The sequence below is a fragment of the Plectropomus leopardus genome, chromosome 18, assembly GCF_026936395.1.
Source record: "Plectropomus leopardus strain MGB_pleo_1.0 chromosome 18, ASM2693639v1, whole genome shotgun sequence".
Lineage (NCBI taxonomy): Eukaryota > Metazoa > Chordata > Actinopteri > Perciformes > Serranidae > Plectropomus > Plectropomus leopardus.
The window spans coordinates 12242488-12259597 of record NC_142193.1 but is presented as its reverse complement, the minus strand read 5'-3'; the positions used below and the strand labels follow the sequence as shown (position 1 = coordinate 12259597).

Sequence of the window (17110 nt, the reverse complement as noted above, 5' to 3'; positions counted from 1 at the left end):
ATTATGCAATTAACTCCAAAGAAAAACCCTCTTATTGACCCTGTTTTCTGACACATTAAACAAATAATTCCACAGTCGTTTCATTTTACATATTCACCTTATTGATCCAAGAATCCAACCCATATTACCCTGAATAACAAAGTAGCTGCAAACTTATAAACACACAACAGCAAGCAGCTCTGCTCTCTAGAGTCTGCTACTTCACATTCTTTGAATCCCATATCTCTGAAGCATTATACAATACGGGCAGACACCTGCATCATAAAGTAGTTGGTAAGTAAAATCCGTGAGATACATTAAATTTATGACAACAGACCTTAATGTCCTCCCAGCTGAATCAGTTAATCTACAGTAAATTTAGATATATTTATTCCGGTATATATTTTAGTGTTGAAGTCCCAAAAGTGAAAAAAAATCCCACTTTTTGAAATACTTTTTTCCTGTGTTTTGCTTTGATTTATTGACAACCTTGATAGATTTGTGCAGCCACAGATAATGTTTTTCATGTTTTTGTCTGACATCACGCAATCTAATGTTACAGACAGAATGGCGACTCAGCATAGGAGTGATGTTTGCAAGTATTTGGACAAAATAAATGATATGAATGCACAGTGTAAAAAGTGTAATGTTGAACTCTCATATATATAGCTTATCTCTTTAGTCTGTGCTGTTCAGAAAGTTAGGCCAAACCGAATCCCTGCTAGCATTTTTGCTTGTGTATCCATTCCAGACCCTATTCTTATGGGGCATTTTTCTGCGAGTACTCAGTTATAATTCACTGCAGGTACTTAATGTATGGAATATGGAAACAGCACCATGCCTCTGCGATGAAGCCGTGGAACAGAGAAGCTTGGATTGCAGTGGTTGGGTTACCTCATTCTCTGCTCAGGACGCCATTACTCCATATATATCTTTACTAAATATCTTTACTAAACATATATCTATTGGCTGCTACAGTAATGCTTTGATTGTCACATACAGAAGCTTTAAACTACTGCTGTCTCATCAGCATAAATTGTTTATTCAAGGTTATTCAAAATTAAGTCAAGCTGTTGTAGTGATGATGATAGGCAGGTGCACTCAATATCCTCGATGTTTCATGCTGAACTGATTAATGGCGGTGCTGCACCATCAGCACTGGGATGTCCTTAAGAGCTCTGCACATTAAAATCTCACATTTTTAAATTTTATACAGTTTTTTTAAGGATTCTCATGTGATTCATATGTAAAAAACAAAGAGAGAAACTCCTGCACAATATCCCACTCCCACACACGCTGAAAAAGTTGTGTTCTAGCAGGGTCCATTAGTCCGAAACGTCGACTTTTTCACTCAATAAATATGTCAGCAGTAACCGGGACAGCTTGCAGGAGTTTCTCTCTTTGTTTCTGTGTTGCTCCCTTCTCCGACGCACCTGTCAAGCATTCAGGTGTGCAGATATTTTCTTCCGCAATTTCATGTGATTTATATGTACCTTTGTCTTTCAGAGTGTGTTTCAGAAACCCTCTCTACCGGAGTACAAGGTGGCAGCTGTTAAGAAGTCAAGATTCATCCTGCTACACTACAGCATCTCTAAGGCACTGTGGGACTGGCTCATTCTATTGGCTACCTTCTATGTTGCTGTGGCTGTGCCTTATGACATCTGCTTTGTCAGTCATGAGGAGGGCAGTGACTATCACTCACTTGTCAGCCGCAGTACTATGGGCAGTGACATCGCAGTGGAGATGCTGTTTATACTCGGTATGATATGTTTATATTTGAATAAAGTATTTTTGCTATCACTGTATATGTTTGCATTCATGTCAGTAAAGCCTCCGGATGGTAGGCGGGTGTACTCTTCTTTCTGTAAAATAATTGGTAGCTTGTACCACTATATGACTGCATGCTGCACACCCGCTGACCTTCCTGTTGAAGCATCTTGAGTAGAGTTATGAATAGACAGCAGTGTGCAGTTTAAAATACAATCAACTAAACTTCTCAGTGCAGCTGTTTCCCTGGCAATAGCTAAAACACAGCTACAACTCCTACCTTTCCTCACCCACTCAGGGTGTCTCTGTTGCCCCAGGTTACGAATCATAATTAGGTTTCTCTCACTTCGCCCCACTTTTCCTTCAAACGAAGTGTGATAGCACATCTGTCACGAGGCTCTGTGATTTTCTGTCAGGTCAAAATTAGCGTGCCTGGTATGTGCTATTGCTATATATTATCTTTCTCTGAAAGTAAATCATTTGGGGTGAAGATGTTGTGGAGTAGTGCTATAGATGCTTGTCCTTGAACCAGCTTCATGTACATTCATGAACACTCACTTTTCAGTTGTTTTGTAATAAACATGAGAAGAGCTTGTCTTTTCAGAAGCTATGTACAGGGATGTCAGGGGTTTATAGCATTAATTGGGCCATGTTTTTGCTAAGAAATAATACTGATGAGTTTTTTGTTTTTTCAAATAAACACTTGCTTTTTTCATTTAACTCACCTCTTCCAGCTACTTATTCTGCTTTCAATATCCATTTCATATATGTGTGTGTGTGTATATATATATATACATAATGTTTCAGTTTTCAAATATCCATTATAGTTACTGTAGCTATTTTTTAAGAAACAGTTGTTTTATAAGAAATAACTTTTGTCATATTAGCTGAACCTCTCTCTCACAATATTCACACAGCACTAAATAAGTCAAATAATCTATGGAAAAATCATATAGTCTTCTGCCTACTCTATTGCCTCACAGCATTTCTAATTTTCTTACTAAATATGAACAAAAACAACCAGAGCTGAGGAGTCTTTGACTCATCTGTCAATCATGTCTATTGCTCTATGAACTGCATTGGTGATCAAATATGAATAAAGATTCTATTACTGCATTGCAGGTGTGTTTTTAAAAACATAGTTAAGTGCACTGTTTAACTGTGAATTGAAAAAAGCTGGTACTTGGTTGGTACTTCAGTCAACTGTATCCAACATAGTGGCATAGGTTACAAACTTTCTCATGTTACAGCTAAATGCTACACCAAGATGTGTTTCTAGAAACCTCTGAGGTTAACATGATTGACAGCTGTTGGTTGTTTTTTTTGTTTGTTTGGTTCAGAAGAGTAATGACATTATTTTTTTCACAGTTAGCTGTCTCGTGTCCTTCTCTGAATATAGTGACAGTTTCAGAAAATGTGACACAAAGTTATTTTCATAAAAATGTCCAACTGTAGCTGTAGAACCAGATAAAATTATGTTAGGTGTATTACAGTTTATTATTTTCCCCAGTGAGCTACAAATGACTTGTTAATTTAATGTAATACTTAATTGTTTTATATGTGCCTGAGCTATAGTCTAAGTAAACTCACAAACTGCCTGTCTTAGGCCAATGGAAGATTTGTTTGTGTGTGTGTGTGTGTGTGTGTTTTGTTTCTGTTCTGTGACTCATTGACTGTACTTCTCTCCTTTTCAGATATTATCCTGAATTTCCGTACCACCTATGTCAGTCAGTCAGGCCAAGTCGTGTATGACGCCCGCTCCATCTACCTCCATTACTGCACCACTTGGTTCTTTGTGGATCTGATAGCAGCGTTGCCTTTTGACCTCCTCTATGCTTTCAACATCACAGTGGTAAGATGAAGTTTTATCGCATATCTCAAAGCATGGTGTGCCTGAGGATTTTATACTTTCCTGTCTCTTTTAAGTGCACTAACTTTTAGACCAGTCACTAATGATTTAGTATTGTTCTCCCTGAGCGCTGGACTGGAGATGATTATCTCTCTACATTCAACCACTTCACTGAGCATTCTCGTTTGTCTGCTCGCTTCAGTTTTACCCTCCAGATAAACACAAGTGCTTGTCATGGATCAGTCTTACTCTGCCACAGGCCTCAGATGACACACAAAGACGTCCCTCTATTAGGGCTTTAAACTTCGGCATTTTGTTAAGTTAAACTTTTACTTAGAGATGAGGGCTGCCTCAAAATCCGTTGTTGGGGCTTTGAAGCTTCAGTGATAATTACCTGAAATATATTCAAGCCTTCAACGGGACTCAGGGGGTGAGGAGATATAGTAATCAGTAAGTGATATTCATATACGCTAATCAACCAGCCAAACGCAACTTGACTTCAGCAGGACTTAGCATTGCTGCGTGTGTGAGGAAGAGTGATGGAAAGAGCGAATATAAAGTGAACTACTGCATGCAATGTTTATGTAAGATATTGATAACTTTGAACAACTTGGGTAGGGTCACATCACTCAATAAAAAGCAAGCACTTTGATTCAGCTGCCAGTTGCACATAACCTCTGCAATTCGTCTCACCTGTTCATTTTCCTCATCAGACAACCGATTTAAAATTGAAGTTGGGTTCAGTGACACTGCCGAGGTCACTGACCCCCTCCTTTCAGTTTCCTCCACTAGTACACTGGTGAAGAAACTTAACAAAAATGAAGCATTCAAATACTGAATTAGAAGTTGATTACCATGGTAACAGTTTAAGCTGCAAAGCATTTGGGTCAGCCCTATTAGAGATGGAGAGAAACATTACTCTATTACACTGAGATTTAGCATTTAGGTTCAGCAGCTTGATGGAGGCTTTAAAAACGATAGCTTCAAGCACTTTGATTTGCACTTTGGCACGCAATCTTCTGTCTAATGGGAGAGGTTCATATTCAGAGAGGAGAGGATGTTGAGAGTCCGCTGCTGTTTGTTCCATGACTGCCTGCTCGTACAGTCTCTGTTAGGGCTCATACTCTTTCCTACCTCTAACCTTCATAGCTGTTATGTGCATGTTGGCAAGCCTGTATCATTCTCACAGTACTGTTGCTGCGCTAATCATTTTTTACTGTTTGATTTGTCTTATTGTAAGTCTTTATATTGTCTGACGCTTTTTCAAACCCTTTTATGTATGTCTTTTCATGCTGTCCTTGTGTAAAGATCCTATACAAATTAACATGCTTCGTTTCTCCTTCCCTCCAACTATGGTCATGGTTTTGTTATGCCTCTGCGCCGGCAACAGCCATGGCTTGAAAGCATCATATTTTCTGGTTGTCCACTAATCTGTCCCATTCTCGTACACACGATATTGAGAAGAAGAGAGAATTTGAGAGAATTTCTTCACAATTGGCACAAACATTCACTTGAACTCAACAATGAAGTGGTTAGATTTTGGTGGTCAAAGTTCAAGGTCACTATAACCTTGGGTTGGTCTCGTTGTTATGAAGGTGATACCTCAAGAACACCTCAAGGTATTTTTTCAAGTGTGGCACAAAAGTTCTTATTCAGTAGAGACTAATAAAAGACTCTGAATCAAGGTTAGAAAAGAAAAGAGGATGGGTCACAGGTTATACCAACAAATCTGTTTAATAGAACAAGAGGGGAATAAAACTACATACTCTTAAAGAAGTGATAGAAAACACAGCAAAAGTGATACAAAATGATCCATCTTGTACTCTCTGGTTTTCCTCTCTTCGCCCAGACCTCACTGGTGCACTTGTTGAAGACTGTACGTCTGCTGCGTTTGCTGCGCCTGTTGCAGAAACTGGATCGCTACTCCCAGTACAGCGCCGTGGTCCTGACCCTGCTCATGTCTGTGTTTGCTCTGCTGGCTCACTGGATGGCTTGTGTCTGGTACGTCATCGGACGCCAGGAGATAGAAAGCATTGACCCCGTTACCTGGGACATAGGTGAGCACACTGTGTGTGTGTGTGACAGCTCCAACACCACTGAATCAAGACTATAATGTTTTTCCTCACTCATTAAGTTTTGCTGAGACATTTTTAGTATCTCTATTGGAAACCCCAAAGGGCCAGCACTGCACATCTCTAGTCATGCCTGAATGCCTCAGCATCATTATAACCTCAAGCCTGCCTCCTCTCAGGCCAGAGGAAGTGTAGTTCACAGAATAATCCCATTATGTCACCAGTAATGCATTATATCATTCTACATTATATCACCCATCATATAATCGACCTAAGGACAAAGGCCTATTCATTGGAGGAGACATGAAAACGCTAATTTTCTTCTATTGGTTACATCTTATACAACCTTATCCTGACCTCATCCACCAGGCTGGCTTCAGGAGTTGGGAAAGCGCCTGGAGACACCGTATATCAACCGCACTACAGGTGGCCCCTCTATCCCTAGCGCCTACATCGCCTCTCTTTATTTCACTCTCAGTAGCCTCACCAGTGTCGGTTTTGGCAACGTGTGCGCCAACACAGACGCCGAGAAAATCTTCTCCATCTGCATTATGCTCATGGGTGGTGAGTTTACTGGTGATCACAGACAATTTTCAGAATTTAAATAAGTGCTGTGGGAATATCTTAATATTACATCCCTCTCCCACCTCCAGCCCTGATGCATGCTGTGGTCTTCGGCAATGTAACAGCCATCATCCAGCGCATGTACTCACGGCGTTCTCTCTACCACACCCGCATGAAGGATCTCAAAGACTTTATTCGTGTGCATCGGCTGCCTCAGCTGCTGAAGCAGAGGATGCTGGAGTACTTTCAGGCCACATGGTCTGTCAACAATGGCATTAACGCCAATGAGGTGGGTGAAGACTCATATTAGCAACCATTTGTCATTTTTTAAGCACTTAATCCTTATCAAGATGTTTCTCCTGTAAAAGTGAATCTCTTTTTAATAAGTTGCTGTACACTATGTGAAATTTTGAATGTGTGGGCTGCAGAAATGTATTTTTCATGAAGAAATAATACATTTTGTGTGGGTGCTGGATTCCAGATTCAGTAACGTCATCCTTAAAATGTGGGTCACCTCGAAGTCTCTGGTGTCTTATTCCATTTCCTTAAGTAGACGGCACTTTGTTGCAAATAGAACTTCTGTAACAATGCCAGAACTGATCTAGGAGAAGTTCACTGTAATTACAAGAGTAGGAGTTGAAACAGAGAGAATATTCATTAACACCCTCACTGCCACCATCTGTTGATAATTAATTCACTGTTGAAGGTAACAGACACAGCCACTGGTTTCTGAGAATATGGCTTTAACACCTCCTGTCTGTTTTTACCACACAGCTTGGCACGTCACATCGTGCATCAACCTTTATTAACACAATCTATACTTTTTAATCTTTTCTCTCTTAGTACCTTGAGGTAAATATGTCTAATTTCAAGTAGAAGTCTTATTTATGGGCAGCTTTTTTGAGCTGATTTTTTACAAGAAATGGAGAGAATTAAGTTTTAAATAGTGCAACATCAGTATCCACTGTAGTTTTGTTTATGGGCACCTGATGTAGTCATGTGTCTTTCACAGTAGCTCTTGTTCTTCCCCCTACAAGGTTTCTGTGAATCTTTAGAAAGTTTCAATTTTAGGCTTTAAAATGTCAATACGATTAAAAATCTTATAACATTGGTCTTAAAAACTGATGGCCTATGAAAATTAACGTTACTTCTGTAAAGTTGAATTAACTTCAGTTAATGTGTTTTGGGGAAAAATTTGCATCGATCGCACTGTGACAAAACTATAACCTGAAACCAGTATGCAGTATGAATCTGTTGGTTTTTTTTAAAAACATTTTTGGGTTGTTTGGAGTATATTTTTTATGTAAGATTTCTGTTCAACAGTTTTGTGTAAAACCATTAACTGAGTTTTAGCATTTAGTGGGGTTTTTTTTGTTTGTTTTTTTGTCCTCTTTCTTAGCTGCTGCATGACTTCCCAGATGAACTGCGAGCTGACATCGCCATGCACCTGAACAAAGATATCCTGCAGCTGCCTGTATTTGAGCGAGCCAGCAGAGGGTGTCTGCGCTCCCTCTCCCTGCACATCAAGACTTCTTTCTGTGCACCTGGAGAATACCTTATACGCCATGGAGATGCCCTTCAAGCCAATTATTTTGTCTGCTCTGGCTCCCTGGAGGTTCTGAAAGATGGCATGGTCCTGGCCATCCTGGGTCAGTGTGCACCAAATGTGAAACATGTCCTCTCTTACTCATTCTGCACCTTTGAGATGTGTTGCTCCTTGTTGTAGCCCCTCTGTTTTCATCTACAGGCAAAGGTGACCTCATTGGGGCTGATCTCCCAGAAAATGACCAAGTGATCAAGACCAATGCAGACGTGAAGGCGCTGACCTACTGTGACTTGCAGTACATCAGTGTTAGGGCCTTGAGGGAAGTCCTTGGGCTGTACCCAGAGTACGGCAGCCGGTTCAGCTCCGACATCCACCACAACCTCACTTACAATCTGAGGGAGGGCAATGACTCTGATGTAAGACATTTTTTAACACATTTAAAGAGCCAAAACACCGCAGAGACAGACAGAAATGTACCAGTGTTTTATTCCTTTACTCCTGCTCACTAACAGCAGCATATCCATGCTTTGTCATCAAACAGAGAATGTGTATGTAAAGCCTTGTTAATTTTCACTTTAATATCTCCAGGGAGTAACCAAGTTTCCATCGTCCTCCAGGCTGTCTCAGGTATGTGTGCCTCACTAAGGTAATTACTGCCTCATTACTTCATTTGCTTGATATGTCTGGCGGCCTATTACTGCACAATCTGTGTTTACATCATGAGGCATCAGTCTGCTTTACTGAAAATTTTTAAAACTGTCACAGTAACTGGGGGAAATGTCACATTAACTGCTTGAATTTATAGCTGAGATAAAGATGCTTATAGATTATGATGCTGCTAATTAAAAGACAGGAAAAGTGAAGGAAACAGCTTATATGTTGACAACACAGGTGAGATGAATTAGATACTCAAGATTAAACTTAAAAGGGACAGTTCACCCCAAAATCAAAAACACATATTTTTCCTCTTACCTGTAGTGCTATTTATAATTTTAGAATGATGTGGTGTGAGTTGCTGAGTGTTAAGATATCAGCCATAGAGATGCCTGCCTTCTCTGCAATATAATGGAACTAGATGGCACTTGGCTTGTGGTGCTCAAAGCTCCCAAAAAATACTATTGAAAAGCTCAACAGCAATGTGTCTTTACAGAATGGCCCAGTAACTCCAGATAATCCACAGAGCTTTTTGTTAGCAACTTATTGTAGGAACCATTTCCTTTCTACCAAATTACACCCGCTAACAGTATTACCATGCAGAAGGAAGCCTGCATCTACTCATGAACGAGCGGCTCAACTTGTGATAGTGAAAAATGTAAACATTAATGACGTCGTCCTCGGATGAGCTGTAACATTAGCTATCTCAGTGAAGCTAGGTGAGGTGATACAGTTAGTGGGTGTAGTTAGGTAAAAAGAAAATAGTTCCTCACACTCGGTTACTGACACAAAAAGAATCTAAATTGATAAATAGCATTACAGGTAAGGATAAAATTATGTATATTTTGATTAATGGGTTAACTATCCCTACAAGTATGCAGGTTAACTAAAAGATTTTACAAGGGGAGCCTAAAAGAAGCCTGTACTGTATAAAACTGTTAAAATACATATCATAACACTTTTGTACTAAGAAGTTAAGAAGACTTTGCTTCATTCATTAATTCAAGCTTGTGTGCACACAATGTTTTGTTTGCCCTTGAAAGATTGTTTTCAGAAATGTAACCTGTCTGTCTGCTTGCATGTTGATAAAAAGTAGGAATGAAAATAATTTCTACAGTTCACTTACTTGTGTAGCAAGACTGTGGCTGTTTGTTTTCTATTTTTTTTTCCATCTGTTGCAGAGGAGGCAGCTTTGCTTTTATATATCCACTCAGCACTTTCTGTATGCAGATATGTGTTATTTTATCATATTTGACACCAGAAATTAAAATGGATTCCAATATGATTTTTTTCATTAAATAGGATGCTCCACTACTGTATGTTTAATCCCTTATTATGCACTGATATGATGGGTGTGTTGTTAAAAGAAACAAAATATTTAAGACTCTTGCAGCTTCCATCAATTTCCACTTATAAAAAAAACATCTTATTTTCCGTCTCCCATCTCATCAGGGTCGTGGCTCTATGGACCGTAATCTGCCTTATATTGTTGAGGCAGATGACGCTGATCGTGGTGAAGACACTAGACACTCTCAGCACAGGAGAGTGCCTCTGTTACATGGAATGGGCAGCCCTGTTCGACAGCCCTGCCTCAGCAGCCTGTTAGGAGAGGAGCTCCGCCACATCAATGCACTCCAACTCTGTCGGTCACCTGTCCAAGGCAGTAGAGGCTGCAGCCCCTCCCCTCAGCCATTCTCCAATCAGGAGCTCACTCCTTCTCCTATGCCCAGTCTTACCAGTGACCAAGGCTTAAACCATCGGCCTGCCAATCTACTCATGCCATCCTTGCCTTGTGTTAGTCCACTGAGCCTCAGTCCCAGGTATTCTGCTCATCCTGCTTTACCCAAGTATAATTCAGTAATCATTTTTTCTATTATTTAAAATGATGTAACACTGATTTGTGTCTCTGATAGGGTCGTGGACGGAATTGAGGACAATGGTCACTCATTTCATTTTAATGTAGAGCAGAGTGAGACAAAGACTAATGTAACAGGTAAAGTCTTTGCAAGCTGCGCAATGGATGAAAAGTGAACTATGTGGGATTGGGCCAGCAAAAATCTTGATTTAAAAACACCTTTCAGGAGTGATTGCTTAAAGCTGGGGTAGGTAGAAATCCAGAGTAGAGACACACAAACCAAAAAAAAAAGACTCCTGACCTCCAGACTCCAGAACTGCTGCAGCTCCTTCTTCTCCCCTCTCTGTTCTGTCCCTCCCACCATTGATCACAGGTATATGCTTGCGTTTTATACAGTAACTCATAGATTGATTTATTTAATCCTTTTTAATTGTACAGTTGCACAAAGCTAATTTGCTCAGCCCCTCGCTGTCCCTCTCTTCATCAGAAAGCAAAGAGACAAGAATTAGCTAACTAGATACTCCACCGTCTCTCTACCTCACTCCCCACGGATGTGGACTGCTTTCCAGGGAGGAGGGCGGGCAGCAGATTAGGAGACTGACATTCTGACGGCAGCTGTAGTGGCTCAAATTCAGCCAGAGCAAATACCACGGAGACAGGTATCACAGCAACAGGGCCAAGTGTCAGGGCAATAGCCACAAGTCTAACCTGTGTAAAGACAGCAACAGAAAGTTTGCTGATCTGGCGAGGGGTCAAGGCTGTCAGGTTCCCCGCAGCTGTGGTTTGCACTGTCTGAATTTGGGTTGTTGTGGCCTTTGGCTAGGGGTCCGCCCTCCCAATGAGGTGGTGTGGGGAGTGAGGACACACTAATTTGAGGCTCTCACTAATGTTAGCTACACAACATGAAGATGGCTAAACCATCAGCAACATTTTCTATGCATATCTGAAATGCTTTGCCAATTTTTACAGGTTTTATTTTGTTTATTGTCAGACTCTCTTTTAGACTGACTTTTTGATAAGTCTTTCTTCCTTTTTTATGCTTTGCTGTGTAGACAATTATTAATCATGTAGACAGTCTGCAATATTTGTAGTATAGCCAATAGGAACGCCTGCTCTCTGAAATGGCCTGTGATTGGCCAAAGTCTCCCATCACGGGCTAAATTTTCCAAGCTTGCGAACAGAGACAAGAGGAGGTGCAGAGGTCTAGTGCTCCCACAGTCCACTTGAATTACAATATGCTCCATGTTTGTTATGGCATTTTTGCCCAGAGCCAAAATAAAACTGCGTACCCCAGCTTTACCTTTAAATTATGCAAGATTAAATAAACATAGAAAAATATCAGATTTTAACACTTTGTGACTCATTTTGATTCCCTCTACTCAAGCATTACTTATAATCCTGCTCATTAAAGGTTAGATTTCATACTTATATAGGACATATAGGGGGTTATCTCAGATAAGCTATGTTACATAGCTCTTTTTTTTAATCCATTTTCAGACCGGTTCCAGGTGAGTGCTAACCTGCTTCTGGAGACAGAGGAAGTGAGACAAAACATCAGCAAACTAAACAAAGAGGTATCATCTATACTAGACCCAAATATGAATCAGTTGGCTATAGAGTATATCAGTGCATTCATTTTTGACCTTTAAAGAAACTATGTGCTCCAGTTTGTAATTGCTTTTATCTTTTTTTCCAGAATACTCATTCATACTCATTTTTTTTACAGGTGAACAACTTGAACCAAGAAGTATCCAACTTAGCCAAGGAGCTCCACAATATAATGCATTTCTTACAGTCTCATATGGCCACGCTCCATGCCCCTCCAGTCTCCTCATATTCCTGTGGCATACAGATGGTCCCCAATCCTAGTGTAACTGTCTCCAGCAGCTGGCAGCCCCATGTACCTTTAAAAATTGCTACCGGGCTGCACCTTCACCATGAAGCAATTAGCCACCCTGCCAGAAATGTGTGGGGCTGCAGTGGGATGCCCTCCCAGGGCAGAAGTCCCACCTTGCTGCACTCTTCAAGCCCTGTGTCATCCTGTTTACACCTGTGCTGCTCTGACAGAGAAGGGGCCACAGCACATAGGTTACAGAGCCAGTGTAGCCCCTTCCAAACCTCCAGAACAACCCCAAACTCCCCCTACATGATCCACTCGCGTGCCCAAGGAGGTCCATCCCTCCTGGGTGTCAGTCCTGCCTATAGTGGCTTCCCAGTGATTTGTCAGGCCCCACAGGTGGCATACAACGCTTCTATTCCCACAATGAGCAACTCTCACCCTTTATGTTCCCCAGTAAATTCCAGCTACTCCCATCCACCTCTGAGTGTTCGAACCAAGTCTGATCCCACACATAACCAGACCAGCTCCCAGACGCCAATTCATTCCTCCATCACTTATGCTGGCCAGCTGCAGTATCATACTACCTTCAGCTCTCTCACCCCTCCAGCAATTCACACTTCAACATGCACAGGACACAGCCAGGGCCAACAGGGCTCTCCCATTGGCCCCAGGCAAAATGACCTTGTAGGATCCAGCCCTGTGCACCACACACAGGGCCGTGCATATTCTCTACTGGAGCAGGTAGCAGACACAGACTGTAGAGATTCACTCTATCAAGAGAGGACAAACAGTACTGAATCTCAGGATACGAGCGGCATTACTCCAACTGTAGAAGTTAAACCTCCTCTCTTGGACGTAGAACGAATATAGGGACCAAACTGATGACCTCTGTATCGTATTGTATAATAATTATGACTTAATTGTTCCGTTTAAGACTTTTAGTGTAAAGTGTCCATCAAAAAGTTTTCTTTGCCCAAATGCACGAACAATTGCTGAAATTCTTCTGCCACGACTATATGAACATTTTGTAAATGATTGTACTCGTGTTTTTATAGGATAATGGCATTATTTGTTAAATTGGTTGAGATTGCTTTCCTGTCTTGAGACTGTTGTTTGGCAAAAGCTGTAATATCCACCAAGATGTGCACCATACACTCTCTCATAGCAGGGGCGGAGCGTGGCGTGGCCTTTGGGGCTCCAGTCTTGAATGTTTTATTCTATGCAATCCCCTAAAGAAATCTCATACAGTTTAGGAACTTTTCTTCTTTTAGCCTCATATTTAGAGTATTAAAGAATAAATTTACCTGCCACTGTTGCAGATCCTTGATTTACAATGAGATCAGCCCACATTAGAGCTTTAATATCTGCCTGAGCCCAATTGAGTCCAATGCGACCTGCTAGATTCAGGCCAGGCAGTGCTGTAAGTTATCAATATTCCCTCAGGCTTTACCAGTGTTTTTTGTTGTTGTTATTATAATTATTATTATTCTTAAATGAGCAGTTCGTCTCTTGTCTGTAATTGACAAGAAAACAGACTAGGGGAGGGGGGGACTGTGGCTTAGAGAGGCAAAGTAACAGAACACTTTAGCAACGTAGTGGAGAACCAGGGGAGAGAGAGGGGAAGAAAAAAGAGATAAAAGAGGTGTGCAACAAGGGGCACAGCCTGCTCTGCAGAACCTGTTGTGCATGACACAACAGACTATTGATATTAGAAGAAGTGGTGCAAGGAAACACATCAGCCCCAAGTTTGTAATAAATTTTTTTATTATTTATATATATATATATATATATATATATATATATATATATATATATATATATATATATATATATATATATATATATATATATATATATATATATATATATATATATATATATATATACATATTCATTTTTTTTTAATTCATCTATTTATTTTTTAATGGACCTTAACTTGGTGCCTTGGTCTGGCCTCAGGTCAGGCTTAAATCGAAACTGTCGGGTTCATGAAGGGTAGAGCCTGGGGATTTTTGGTCCTTATCACAGCTCTAGCCCAGCTTATTGTGGTATGATCTCAAATGTAGCAGATATGTCAGTTAAACATTCACTCTGTGAATTCTGCACCAGCAACAAACATAGGTTTCAAGATTAATGATGCCGTTTACTTCAAGTTCCCACTCTACATAATGTAACTAACATTAACAACAGACTATTTTTGCCTTATTTAAGGTGACAGGAATACAGTTAAGTCATCCTGAACATGTGTGGTGTTATGGTTTCACAATAATGAAGATGGTTGGAGAACAATTAGATACAAAATAGGATAAAGTCTCTATAGTATGTTTTTTTTGGTGTTGTTTTGCTTTTGCTTTGGCATCTGTCGTGTATTTCCCAAACTATGTACAGAATTTTAGGCATTGTCTTAAATAGCTTAGTCTGGCTCTGCCCCTGTATTATAGCATTCTATAAGGATTATCTGGATATTTCTTAAAGTTCTCAGGTACACTGAAAAGCATTAGCATATTGGAAATTTACTGTATATGATTTCACTGCCGTCATCACACTTATTATACCAGTTCAGTGTGCCTGGGCTGAGGTGCAAGTTGCAATGGGTAAGCAGTGCCACTCAGTGGTGACATGTGGTTCCAACTACAAAGGCTGACATTTCATTGCACCCAGCACAGGTGGAACAAACCTCAATATGATGCTCATCCGATGATTCATCTTGAAACTGAGGTAAAACTCTGACAAGCAAAAATACAACTGTACAGTTGATAGTGAAAATCAGAATATTTTGCACTAGATATTTACCAGTCGTTATTTTGATTTGATCTTTTCTATATTTTTATTTTAGCCCACATTTACAAAAACAAAACAAAACAAAACAAACAGCGTGACTGTGGGCATTGGGTTGGGGTTTTTTTTGTTTGTTTTTTTCATTTCATTTTTGGAAGACATGCTCACAAATTGTCATGCATTCATGTAGCAATTAATTGTCCTGCACCCATGTATGCATATTCTTTACAGCACACACAAGCTGAAACATACTCCAAAGGGACTTTCTTAAGGGAATAAAAGATTCCCTTTTACTACATGGAAATGTCCCTCCAGGAGCTACACTCATAGTGATTGTAGATATTATTATATTGGAAGCGGAAATATATTGCACTCACATAAAATATAGATTTAATTGTGGTGAATCAAAATGCGTGCAAAGTAGGCTTATAAGGCTGAGAGTAGTTGCCACTTAATTTTTTTAAAGCAGACCTCCTCTTTCCTGGGGGATTGACATTCTTTATTCTTTATTTTTAAGCTCAACATCTTTTTTCCCATGTTAACAATGATGAACAATTTACTGTAACTTTTGAACACAAGAGGACATTCAAACACTCTGAAAAATAAGAACAAGAGTCTGTTTTTATTTCAACTTCAGAGGATATTTGGAATAGCTCATGACGTAGGCGACTGGTCTTCTGCAACACATGCATCCCTGTAGCACTGAACATTGAATCTTTGAATGTTGTGTTGTGGCTTGTTATTTATAATTCTGATGTGCACAGTAGCATTAGTGTGTCATCTGTACAAACAAACAAAACAGGCCATTCAGTCAAGTTTTCTATTTGTTTTGGCTGAACTTGGTTGAAGAAATCAAAGTATCCGAGATAGATTATAGCTTTAAAGATCTAGCAGTGTTTTAACCTTCTATGACCTCTTCTAACCAGCTCTCACACAGCTATTAAAATCAGGTGAGAACATCCTGTGGAACATAATGTTCATCAGAGACATAATGATAAAGAAGAGGAGGTCTGTTAAATTATCACTTCATTAACGACAATATTTTAAAACTGCATTGCGTCATTGTGTCGTCTTGCCAGAGTGAAAGATTTCCAGACTTAAAGCATGATTATAATGTCTGTTTAGTTGTTCGTTTTTGGAAATGTTTTTTTTTTATTGTAATTTGATTCATTAAAGTGAATTATAGATCCCTCCTTCAGTCTGATCTGTTTTTTCTGCATGTTTATCAGCATCGTAGTCTAGCAGCAAAGAGCTACTGGCAAAACCATGTACAGCAGCGACAAAGTGAGGAAAAGAGAAGCAAGGTGAGTGCATCCATCCAGGAATAACTGATTAAGCTGAATTGAAGAAACTGGTAGGTAAGAAAAGACAACTGGAAAGGGATCTGGGTGTTAGATAAAACTGTGCCATCTTATTCGAGCAAAGGTGAAAGAAGTAGGCCTACTCAGATCTTTTATCTAAGTAAAAGTGGCAACAGTGTAAACATCTTGCATTACAAGTTAAAAGTCACACACTCAAAGTCTTTCTCAAGTAAAAGTGTTAGTATCAAAAGATACTTTGAATACCACAAGTATTCCACGGACCTTGTTGTGAGCAGTTTCATACACAATGTATTATTTGGTCCAGAAAGATTTTTCAGAAATAATAATAATTATCATTATTATTATTATCATAATTATAATATAACTTTATTCATTGAGCACCTTTAAAAACAGCTGTCTACAAAGGGCTTTGACAGACAAAGCAAAGGCCAGAACTCATGAAAAAATGAAAACAGACATCAACAATCAAGCCAAATGTAACCTTACTGGCTGGCTGCATATTGATACAAAATATAAATTACAGTAACATCACAATCAATATGCAAGAATAAGATGAGGAAAGATAGCCTATGTAATTTTGAGTGGGGGATGAACTGTACCTTTGAGTACGGTTGGATAAATGTATCTAGTTATATTTCACCACTTTTCTCCATTATTTATTTACAACAGAGTTTACCCAGAATCCAGTATACAATTGAATGTACCTGTCCCTCCAGAATTTCTAGGTGTATTTACCTTGCTTACTTACTACAATACAACTTAAAATGTAGCTGACTATTAGAAGCCTATTTAGGCTCTGATGCTTGTAAAGGCTTTCATTTTTAATCATAACTCATATAAATAATAGTTAAAATTAACCTTGTGGATTAATATTTGCCTAGGTG

The 17110-nt window shown here is 39.6% G+C and overlaps 1 protein-coding gene across 2 annotated transcripts in view; it reads left to right on the top strand.

Moving 5' to 3' along the window:
• Positions 1–13884, top strand: part of kcnh4a (potassium voltage-gated channel, subfamily H (eag-related), member 4a) — a 28349-nt gene extending 14465 nt beyond the window's left edge. For both annotated transcript variants that reach the window (XM_088069357.1, XM_042505236.2), the window contains exons 5-16: positions 1486–1738; positions 3441–3598; positions 5445–5652; positions 6037–6231; positions 6321–6520; positions 7631–7880; positions 7979–8193; positions 8366–8404; positions 9884–10251; positions 10345–10424; positions 11784–11860; positions 12013–13884. In XM_088069357.1, coding sequence (XP_087925483.1) covers positions 1486–1738; positions 3441–3598; positions 5445–5652; positions 6037–6231; positions 6321–6520; positions 7631–7880; positions 7979–8193; positions 8366–8404; positions 9884–10251; positions 10345–10424; positions 11784–11860; positions 12013–12996 — 3027 coding nt within the window. In that variant the 3' untranslated portion in view covers positions 12997–13884. The remainder of the gene's footprint in view (positions 1–1485; positions 1739–3440; positions 3599–5444; positions 5653–6036; positions 6232–6320; positions 6521–7630; positions 7881–7978; positions 8194–8365; positions 8405–9883; positions 10252–10344; positions 10425–11783; positions 11861–12012) is intronic.
• The last annotated feature ends 3226 nt before the right edge of the window (positions 13885–17110 follow it).